This window comes from Sparus aurata, chromosome 21 (genome assembly GCF_900880675.1).
Source record: "Sparus aurata chromosome 21, fSpaAur1.1, whole genome shotgun sequence".
NCBI lineage: Eukaryota > Metazoa > Chordata > Actinopteri > Spariformes > Sparidae > Sparus > Sparus aurata.
The window spans coordinates 22,779,720-22,791,034 of record NC_044207.1 but is presented as its reverse complement, the minus strand read 5'-3'; the positions used below and the strand labels follow the sequence as shown (position 1 = coordinate 22,791,034).

Genomic DNA, 11,315 nt, shown 5'->3' with positions numbered 1-11,315 from the left:
AGGCATACTCAGATGGCAACCCAGACTTCCCCGGACCTCTTCTCCCTGAACAGGAGAAGAAGAAAGGGAGGAACAAGAGGGCTCCGAAAGGAGGAGACAAACCTGCCTCTCGCTACAAGAAGAGGAAGAAGGAGGGGGATGAGAGACAGCTGATGCACTCTGGCCCTGACACTGTAATGACCCAAATCAAACAGGTAAGATTGATTTGATACCACCTTTGTGACCTGCTCGTTATGAATTGGTTGGAGCTGCACTACTTCATGTCTTTGGGAATGTAAATTACAGCCTGAAATCTGACTCCTTTATTCAGAATTTTAAAGTATTCATTACTGCCAGAATAGAAGATTGTTTCCACCACATGCAGAGACACTTATTTCACATTTCAAAGCAATATTACTGTAATTATGTCCTTGTTAGATGACAGTTGCACACACAGGTATTAGAAGCTGTTATTATTCAAGACAATGGAAGAGGATTCATGATTATTTTGCAAGTCTCTCATTGATTTCAACTTTACGAAGCTCACTTGCTCATTAGAGATGCAGTACAATTCCATTTCATCGTTGTAGCAGAAATAATGAGCATGTACTGTTGCATGCTAGTTTCTCGTATAAAAAGTATAAAATAATTTGGGTAGAGAAATCATGGCTGTTACTGTGTGCCTTTCTAACCCCATTTTCCTGCCTAGCTCTGCAGTCTGCAGTGAGGTAGCGATCAGACTTTATTCTTCCAGTGTTCACTCTAACTCAAGGCCACATTCTCAGATAGCTATTGAGGCAGGACAAGCAATTTGAGCTTACTTTTACTGGGCATTTTATAGATGAAAGAACTATGTAATGATGATGTAACCCGACATACCAAAGCCACAATGAGTGTTATTCCCTGAATTGCCATGGTGATGTTGAAAGATTTTTTTAATAACAGTTTTTTTGATTAAGGACAAATTTAAAATGAGTGCACCTACATTCTTTCTAAAAGATGAACATGTCTGCATTGTTAATTTCTCTGCTTCTCTGATGGGGATTCCTTTATGAATGCCACCCACCCACTCAATTCAGGTCTTTTTTGAACACGTTTTTCTTTGTCTGTTTCATATAAGATTTTTATTAAAACATGAAAACTAAATGGCGAGAAGGTTATAGAAAAATGCTGCTGATTATTCAGACAAGGCAGCATGACACATTCTTCAGAGTAACCTAAAAATTATGTTACAAGTAAGGCTTGATTAGTTGCTTGGTGTTGAGTGTGGATCAGCATTGACTACAGATGACATCCTCAAATAAAGGTATTCAGTTTACTGTTAAAATGAAGGAGGAATAAAGCAGAAAATATTCACATTTAAGAAATATGAATCAGAGAACCTTTTTCTTTTGCCTTAAAAATTCCTCAATTATCGTAGTAGTAGCGATTAATTTTATAACCCATACATTGAATAACGATGCTTGGTATGCTAGGTTGACATAGATATGGTGTAGTCTATGTTATGTCTTGTTTTTTTTTTTTGTTCATCTTTGTTTATTTATTTTATGTGAATGTATATTGTATCGTTAAGTTTCGGTTTCTGTGAAGGTGGTTTGTGCTCAAACATCCATTGCAGTACAGTTGATTGAAGTGATTTCACTCCTGTCCCTTCCCCTGGTCCCTCTTTTTCTCTCCTGACAGCAGCTCTCCCTGCTGCCCCTCATGGAGCCACTGATTGGGGTCAACTTTGCCCATTTTGCTCCCTATGGCAGCGGCCAGCTCAATGGAGAGAGCCTCCTGTCTGGTGCCTTTGGTAGTGCCTCACTTGATGGAGTCTCTGACTATTACTCCCAACTGGCCTACAAGGTAAGATCTGCTTACCTCACTCAGCTGGAACAGGATAAACATTGTGTGTCTGCATCAAGATGTGCTGACAGTGTATTTGTTGTGATGTCTACAGCAGAGTAACCTGAGTAATCCGCCAACACCACCGGCATCTCTTCCTCCCACTCCACCACCTGTGAACCGACAGAAAATGATCAATGGATTTGCCACGACAGAAGAGCTGGCCAGCAAAGCTGCTGCCATGGGTAAGCATTCATGATGATGTACCTCAATGTCACATTTCTCCCTCACACTACCACTCACACTAATCAGGAAATGGGTTCAGGTAAATTACAGAAATTCGATATGAAGTATTTTCATCGTTACATGCAGGCATAGTATGTACATTCATATTGACATTGTGCTTCTATTCTCTACAGTGTCCAAAGGACTGGTCCCAAAGCCGCTACATGTCCCATTTAGGACAGAGGAAGATCTACTAGCCCGAGCCATCGCACAGGGACCCAAAACTGTGGATGTTCCAGCCTCACTCCCCACTCCTCCTCACAACAACCAAGAGGAGCTCAGGTAACCAATAAATAACTGTGTGGCATCATAACTTTTGTTTGCATTGATCAGTCATGTGACCATGATATGATATTTGATTGGGCTGCACAGTTTTGACTGAGGTCTCCTTCTCTTTCTCCAGTAATAGAGGACAGGAGCCTTGCAAGGACAGGGACACACCTGACAGTTTTGTTCCATCCTCATCACCTGAGAGCGTGGTCGGCATGGAGATCAGTCGCTACCCAGACCTGTCTCTGGTGAAGGAAGAGCCACCATCCCCCTGTCTGTCACCTGTCCTCCCCATGCTCCCTCCTCCTGACGGGAAAGGTAAACACACACAACTCCAACATAATCATGTTTTTGTATGCAATTTAAACATGATCCGGCACGCCTTAACTGTGCAGCACATTTTTATGAATGTCCTCTTTTTATTCATTCTCTAGGTTCACAAATTAAACTGCAGGATATCAAAACGGAGCCATCTTCAATGTTCTTCAGCTCCACCTTTGGCCCCATGTCTAATGATTCCAAACAAGGGCTGGTGTCCGTAGCTATCACACTGAGACCAGCCGCAGCAGAGGTAGGAATACTTAAATTTAATGTTGTTTCAACATAGCCATTTTTTACTCAGTTTTATGGACTGACATATGGGCAGTCAGTGAAGGATGAAATAATAACTGCTCTAAACAAGTGTTATACCAAATGTATCATCATTTGAAAAACTTTTTTGCAGGTAATGTTTGTATTTTATGTTACATTTGTGGCTTACTTATCATCTGGCCATTTCATTTTCATATAGCAAAAAAAAAACAAACATTGCCAGCTAGTCGCTAGCATGCTCCAAGGTTATGTGAGGGCCCACTATCTGTCATGAATGTCACTCCAACATGCAAACCAAAGCAAGTACCATCACCTGCTAACACATTTCACTCATAACCTACCAAGTAATGTTGAAACATCCAATCAAAGACCTTTTTTTACCTTTAAAATTAATATGACAAAAACACCAAATAAACCAACAAAAAAGCTTCTTTCTTTTTTTTTAAAGGCCAGACAACATGCCAAAAATACAGTCTCTGATAAAACCTGCAATCTGCAATCCAATACCTAATCAATGTTTTTTTCCTCTCAGAACATCACAGGTGTAGTGGCAGCCATTTCAGACCTACTGTGCGTGAAGATCCCCAGTAGCTACGAGGTCAGCAGCACCCCAGACAGGGGGCCCCAGTCAATGCTCAGTGGTTCCAGGATGGGCCCCCATGGCATGGAGCCTCGGCCCCCGATGCTCTTCCACGGACAAGGAGACAACGGAGGGCTTCATGGGCGGCCTGGGCAGATGATAAGGCCCGGTGGAGCACAGGGGACGATGCAACAGCAGCATGCACATCATTTCCGTTTTCATCCCAATAGCCCAGGTGAGAGATTGAAACTAAATGAAATGAGACCATCTTTGACTCCCCTAAAGTACTGTAAACTGCCTGTAATTGAAATGTCATGTCTGATGTAAACTAAGCATAATGATTTTTTGTGAAAAAACACAAAGCAGCAACATAGTCACAATATGCTGCTGTTTATTCTTGGGAACAAATACCTTTATTCACTTTCTTAATTTATAAAGGTGTCATGCATATCATTACTATTCTGGAACTCAGGGCAGCTAAGCTAAGTAGCTATATTGGTAGGGCTTATGTCCTCGCCTCAGTGGCCCAGGTTTTTTTCAAATTGAACCTTGGCCTATTGCTGCAGGTCATCCCCCCCTCTGTCATCCTGTTTCCTGACACTCTTCAGCTGGACTATCCAGTAAAAAAAGAAGAGGAAGAAATGCTTTATTTTACAAGCTAATATATGAAGTCAAGCATCATGTCCTTATAAGTCTGCTATCAGAGAATGCATTTTGAAATCATTGGAGAAAACATTTTGTATGTTACTGCAGGTGCAGCTCTAGCTCGAGGGCATGATCAGAAGACCCCTGCCAGCCCTGGATGTAAACCTCACTGGTGCTGCCACTGTAAGGTGGTGGTTCTGGGAAATGGAGTTCAGAAATCCATCAAAGATCTCCCTGCCCACATGAAGGTACAGAATTAATTAGGCTTCATATATTTTACCTTGCTGCCACTTAATGTATCTAAGTAGGCAGGCCAACTTTACGCTGAAGCACTTGGATGCTTAAAGTGTGATTCTGATGCTAATAAAGTACAGCAGGCTTTAAATATAAAGATAGTTCATGTAAAGTCCTCTCTGCCAAACAACTATGGATAACTTTATCATTGATTTCCCCGTGGGAGGACTAGATGAGTCATGACTGGATGCCCAGACTTTACAGGATATATTATCTACTTTCAGCCTGAAGGCTGTACACATCTATACACACACACACAGCAGCACAGTAATGCTGCATATATCTTCTGATTATGTAAATCCTGCCTGCTGGAGTTAAATACATTTCGGATCAATTAGTGGGTTAAACAGGATACCCTATGACTCCAGTCTAGAGTATTTTGGTTATTTGAATATTGTATGTTTTTGATGTTTATTTCATAGATTCTTTTAATGTCAATTAATCTTAAGCAGTTCACATTGGTCAGGCTTTGATTTAACACCTCATTCCATATTCAGCCTGTTAAGACTACTGATGTCTCTCATTAGGAATCTGAAGGCCGTTTGAAATCTGAAGAAGACCTGGTCTTCTGCAGTCACAGCTGCTTCCTACTCTACTGTTCCTCACCGCTGCAATCAAGATCAAGCACAGAAACTAAGGTCTGTACTACTGTATCAAACACAGAAACAGCACTGTGAGCCTGAATAACATGCAGTTAATAAGATGTTCAGTTTTTTTTCTGACATCATGGATCTCATCTCCTCTTTTTAGGAATCAGTGTCCCTTCTCCCTGCCTCCGAGCAAACGGAGAACCTTTCGAAAACTCTTCACCAGTACAGTAACAACATGTCGTCGCTGGATGTGCATTGTCTGGCCCAGCTTCAGCCCAAGCAGTCTCCCCCCTCGACTCCTCCTATCCCCTTTCCCACTGCAGGCGAGACATCCAAGTCGGAGACAAAGTCTGATGCCATCAAGGTGACAGTGAAGCTGAAGGCCCGGCCAAGGTCTCATGACGGCTGGCACCAGGGAAAGCGACAGAAAGGTCTCCGCTGGAGGAAGTGGACTGTCCAGGTTGTGGTGCCAAGAGGGAATTCCCAGCTCCCAGATGAGGATAAGATCGATGAGCTCCTGAAGAAACTCGGAGCCTCCCTGCGCCCTCCTGCTTTACTCCGAGACCTGAGGCGATGCTGTTTCTGCCACCAGTTTGGAGACGGAAACACTGATGGCCCTGCTAGGCTTCTTAATCTAGATCTTGATGTATGGGTTCACCTAAACTGCGCCCTGTGGTCGACTGAGGTTTATGAGACGCAGGCTGGCGCCCTCATCAACGTGGAGCTCGCACTGCGTCGTGGCCAAACGGTTCGCTGTGCCTACTGCCAGCAGACTGGAGCTACCAGCGGCTGCCACCGCCTACGCTGCACCAATGTCTACCATTTCACCTGTGCTCTGCAAGCTCAGTGCACCTTCTTCAAAGACAAGACCATGCTTTGTCATGCCCACAGGCCCAGGGGAACAGCTGGACAAGCACTGGAGCATGAGCTGCGTTGCTTTGCCGTCTTCCGACGTGTCTATGTCCAGAGAGACGAAGTGCGTCAGATTGCCACCGCTGTACGGCAGCCTGAGTTAGGTTACACCTTTCGAGTTGGCAGCCTGGTGTCTCATGCAATGGGCCAACTAACCCCTCAGCAAATGGCAGCCTTCCATTCCCCAACAGCCATTTTTCCGGTTGGCTACGAGGCTTGCCGCATTTACTGGAGCATGCGCCATGGTAACCGCCGTTGCCGCTACATCTGCTCTGTTGAGGAGCGAGAGGGACTGCCTGAGTTTACCATCAGAGTCATCGAGCAGGGCTACCAAGACCTGGTCCTGACTGACACCTCTCCTAAAGGTTTGTTCTTTGAAGAAATACTATTGTTGTGTGTTTCAGGCCTATCAGAGTTTAACTGTTGTGTATTCTTGTTTCACTGTAATCAGGAGTATGGGATAAGGTTCTGGGTCCTGTCGCGGACAAAAGAAGCGAATCAAGCACTCTGAAGCTCTTCCCTGTTTACCTGAAAGGAGAGGACTTGTTTGGTCTCACAGTCCCTGCAGTCGTGAAGATCTCTGAATCGGTTTGTAGCTGCTTTAGCTTAAAGTACTGACCAAATGTGTTGATGACATCCTGTAGAGACTGTGTGATATAACCCATATTGTGCTGATTTATTCCAGCTCCCAGGAGTTGAGGCTTGTGACAGGTACTCATTCCGTTATGGACGCAACCCTCTTGTGGAGTTGCCTCTCGTGTTCAATCCAGCCGGCAGTGCCCGCGCCCAGCCAAGAACCACCTCTCCTTACACTTCACTGGTGATAAGGTAACTTTAAGTGAAGCTGACGTAAATCATCTTTGTAGGTGCATGTTCTCTCAAAGCAAAACACATTCATTATTCATTAGATTCGTTTTTAATGTTTTAATTATTTTCATTCCTTCTCTCTCAACATAAAGGCCACACCCACAGGCTGTAGTTGGCAACAGTGCTAGGTCTAACCAGAATGTGGCCCAAGGAGAAGGTGGCGCTCCCCATAGCAAGCCTCCAGTAGTGCACCCCAGGTCCTCGCAGTACCGCTGGATGAAGAGTGAGTGGAGAGCCAACGTCTACCTGGCCCGCTCCCGCATCCAGGTCAGTGTTAACGTAGTTATACGATTTATTTCTAAGTGAGGCTGACACTCGTAGATTCTGTTTCCTGTGGATATAATGAATACCTACATGTGTAATGTATTCACAGGGCCTGGGTCTGTTTGCTGCCAGAGACATGGAAAAACAAACTATGGTGATTGAGTATAATGGAACCATCCTCCGAAATGAGGTTGCCACCAGAAAGGAGAAGAGCTACAGAACTCAGGTAAACATCTGTTTTTGATACTGTTTGAGTAGAAAATACTTTTTTTGTCTAAAGACTAAAAGTGAGTACGTTCTCCTGTCCTCCGTACAGAACCGAGCAGTGTTCATGTTCCGCATCGACAGTGAACATGTTGTTGATGCCACCCGAACTGGAGGGCTAGCAAGGTACTGTGAGCTCCCACTGGTTGTTTGACATTCAATGAGAACGTAGAAATAACTTGTGCTTTCTTAAATTAAATGTTTTGTTCTTAATAAGATGTGAATTTTAACGCTGCATTTTAAATCTAATTCATGCAGGTTGTAGAAGCATCTGAACAACACCATTCAGTTTCTCACACAGTTTTACTACCTTATTAGCCAATCAGGAAATATGTAGTCTTAAAAGCAGAACATACAGTCTCTCTGCATCTGATTTGCCATTGTTACAGTCTCCCAACACAACACCAAAGACCCTGCATGCTTGTGTGGGTGGCTTCTTTGTGGTTATTGACAAATGACCAGCATTGGTTTTTGTAACTGCTGCATGCGTCAGTCCTTTTTGTTTTTTTGTTACGATAAAATAAAAGACGAGGGCGGTTTGTTTGTTATGTTTTGGCATAACACAAACAGAAGAAAGGATTGGGTTTTTAAACATGACAATCCATTCAAAGCTGCTGACTCGGCTTCTAAACACAAAGTTCCTCTTGCTTCACTTCCTTCCTAGTTTCACACTGTGGATCTACTATGTTGATGTGTTTGCCTGCACACAAACGTTTAACATTGAAGCAACATCTCAACACAGCTGTTTTTTACTATCAGTCCTGAGTGATCCAATCCAATCAAGTCGACAGCTTTAAGCCCGTCAATTACAGTGACCACTTGCAATGAGATCTAATGCTGCTTTTCGTAGGGATGCATGATTATCGTAAATTTATATTGTCAACTATCGGTCGATGATAAAAACAGAGCCCATAATCCAAAGCTAAATTGCTTTCACTGACTTGCCAAGCACAGCATCTACACAGTCCAAAACTACAGGTTATGAATTTCTTTTTAAAATATAAAAATGTGAAATCATAAGTTATCAATATCGGCCATGATAAGCTTATTATTGGTTGCAGAAATTGGCTGAAAAGATCCTGATCACCCCTTGTTCTTATATTTAAAAAAAGAATACTGTTTACCAAAATGGTTCCCCATTCAGTCTTCTGTGCCAGCGTCCTTTCCTCAAAGCCTGGCACTGGTCCCATAGCCATTAATTGCAAGCATGTTTGGAATTAAACTGCCTCTGAAAGGATCTGGATTTGAAGTAAAAACAACATAAAATTCACATTTAAAAAAAATAAAGATAAATTAATTAATTAAAAATGTTCCCAACTCTATAGTCATGTGTAGCATCTTGTGTGATATGAAATACGTCTCTTTTCATTTTTGTTTTGTTTTTCAGATACATCAACCACTCTTGCGCCCCGAACTGTGTCGCTGAGGTGGTCACATTTGAAAGGGGTTACAAAATCATCATCAGCTGTGGTCGCAGAATTGACAAAGGAGAGGAGGTAGATATCTGTTCTTTGATCAGACATCTTACTTATGCGCAAATGTCAATATCGCTGGTGTGCTGCTCAGAGAGTGACGTTTCCCTCCCTGTTTTCCAGCTGTGTTTCGACTACCAGTTTGACACTGTGGACAGTCAGCACAAGATCGCCTGCCACTGCGGAGCTCCCGAATGCAGGAAGTGGATTAACTGAGGAGAAACGACAAATCTAAATGCATTCCTTGCTATAGAGTGTGGATGCTTTGATCTCTGCAGGCTTCACACTAAAGTCATTTTATGAATGAGCAGAAGGCCTGGACCCTTTGGAGAGATAAATTAATTTACATGTTGGTTCATCAAGATCAAGGAAAACAAACGGGTGGAGGAAGGGAACACAGTAGCAGGATGTGACTTGTGCCATATGTGGGAGGCTCTGTTGTATGAGACGCCTCTGTCTGTCTGTGTGTCTGTATGTATCTGTGTGTTTGGTGTACATGGGGTGCGGAATCCACCAGCGAATGAGAAAGCACTGTGCAGGGTGCGGCCTTATTGCTTACTAAGGGCAGGCCCTTTTGTTTCATACTGTTAATGTATACCGTATGACTAAATGTAGACATCACTGAATGAGGAATGTACAGCAACGAATACTGCGAAGGGAATATTAACTTGCACTAAAAAAAAGAAAACAAACAAAAAAACACACATACACACACACGAAAAACTTTTAAAATACTTGATTCCATGAGTCAGTTTTATCATAGGTCTCTGTCATGTGATTTGTGTGGAATTCGAGAGGTTTTGTATTTATTACTGAGTGAATGAATTTTATTCTCAAAATGATGAGATTGAGTTAAAGAAGGCTAGATTGCTATTGTTTTTGAAGATTGAGGAAGACATGCTGTTACTTTTGTATAAATGTACATAAAGAAAACTATAGGAATAACCGACCAAATACTACCTTAACCTTCTTGATGTTTGGGTGTTTTTAAATCGTTTTTGTTCTGTTTGTCATTGAAATTTATTTAAGATGGACGTTATTTCAGTTTGAGAGTATATATTATGATTATTCTGTACAGAATTTGTAATATAACCACAATAATTCACAAAGTATTTTTGTTGTATTAAAAGTAAGGTATTGTAGCGTAGTGTTTTTGTGACTTACACATACTTTGACCACTCAAAAAAGAAATATTTTTGTTGACTAACGTAACGAGTTATCAGTTACAGAATTTAAAAAAAGACTCTTCAAATAGTAAGAGATCATGTGTGATCTGTTTGCTGTTAATCAGGTTTGATTTTAAAGAACTGTGAATTAGGTTTTGAAACCCAAAAACAACTTTTTAACTTTTTAACACGAGTAGGAACACCGACATGTATTTACCTGTTTTCGTTTTTACATTGCTTTTAAAATAAGGTGCAAACGTCTAATGATGTTGTGAGTTAGACGAGCCAGTGTGTGACAAAATCGTACGGGGGAACTCATTTTTCTTGGAGCTGTAGGTTGTTCTACCTTTTTGGATAGAGATGGCATTCTCCTTAATCAGAAATATTTCTTATACTGACACTTCACAAGTCACACATGCTTAGAAACGGAAGAGTTTTTGCGTGCACAATTTCAAGTTGACTGTAAAATTTTGGAGACAGTCTTAGAACTTGTAATGTATATGGCATGTATTTTTTTAACTTTCCGAAGACTCAATTGTATATATTTTCTCAATGAATGGTTGTAACAAAATTGTTTCTTGGATATTTTTCTTCTCTTGTATGATATTACATCATCCTGCCAGTGTGTTTGTGCTACATTTTCTTGGTCGTGTAGTCAGATTTTGTTTTCTTTCTTTTGGTTTTTCTTTTTTTTTTTCCTCTTTTTTTTCTTTTTTTTTTTGAAAATGCCTTTTGAAGTGTACAGAGTATGAGGTTTGGAGTTTGTGGAATTGAATTTAGAAACATTTACAAAAATAAACTATTTTACATGTTAGACACTCGTGTATGTGAAATCAATAATTACACATTTTTAAATTGTTGAATATGAAGACATTAAGCCACAAGAAATCTTCAATTTCCATTGAAACAGGTAGCAAAGTATTGCTGCATGACCAACTGATTTTTGACTTTGAAAAAGACGCCGAGCAAAGCTCGAGGGGATTAGCAGAGTAATTTACAATACGAGTATATGAATTATTAACCTAAGAAAGGTCTGTATCTTCAACAGAGGCCCTTTATTGGCAAGTATGCAAGCAAATACATCAGTGGCTCCAGTTCTTTTAAGGGCTGCAACCAATGATTATTTTGTATGAAATTCTGGGTCACTGAAATGTCTGCGGTCAAACTGACATTCCTTGTGACTGTTTTCTCTGAAGAATTCATAAATATTAAGTTTATTATTGTAGGAGACTGAGAGAATCCCAAAATATTGACTCTCAAGGAGCGGGAACTGGTTAAGTCTGGGCTTTTTGTCTTTAAAAAATAAAAA

At 41.4% G+C, this 11,315-nt stretch overlaps 1 protein-coding gene across 8 annotated transcripts in view; it reads left to right on the top strand.

Annotated features, from left to right (window-relative positions):
* The window catches only part of kmt2cb (lysine (K)-specific methyltransferase 2Cb), a 70,770-nt gene extending 59,950 nt beyond the window's left edge, over positions 1–10,820 (top strand). For 7 of the 8 annotated variants that reach the window (XM_030401771.1, XM_030401775.1, XM_030401772.1 and 4 more), the window contains 17 exons: positions 3–194; positions 1,663–1,827; positions 1,922–2,051; positions 2,226–2,373; positions 2,495–2,679; positions 2,796–2,932; positions 3,485–3,767; positions 4,286–4,425; positions 4,999–5,109; positions 5,222–6,338; positions 6,425–6,561; positions 6,659–6,801; positions 6,933–7,107; positions 7,214–7,330; positions 7,421–7,494; positions 8,756–8,864; positions 8,964–10,820. In XM_030401771.1, coding sequence (XP_030257631.1) covers positions 3–194; positions 1,663–1,827; positions 1,922–2,051; positions 2,226–2,373; positions 2,495–2,679; positions 2,796–2,932; positions 3,485–3,767; positions 4,286–4,425; positions 4,999–5,109; positions 5,222–6,338; positions 6,425–6,561; positions 6,659–6,801; positions 6,933–7,107; positions 7,214–7,330; positions 7,421–7,494; positions 8,756–8,864; positions 8,964–9,056 — 3,456 coding nt within the window. In that variant the 3' untranslated portion in view covers positions 9,057–10,820. The remainder of the gene's footprint in view (positions 1–2; positions 195–1,662; positions 1,828–1,921; positions 2,052–2,225; positions 2,374–2,494; positions 2,680–2,795; positions 2,933–3,484; positions 3,768–4,285; positions 4,426–4,998; positions 5,110–5,221; positions 6,339–6,424; positions 6,562–6,658; positions 6,802–6,932; positions 7,108–7,213; positions 7,331–7,420; positions 7,495–8,755; positions 8,865–8,963) is intronic. The other variant, XM_030401770.1, reaches the window with a different exon arrangement.
* The last annotated feature ends 495 nt before the right edge of the window (positions 10,821–11,315 follow it).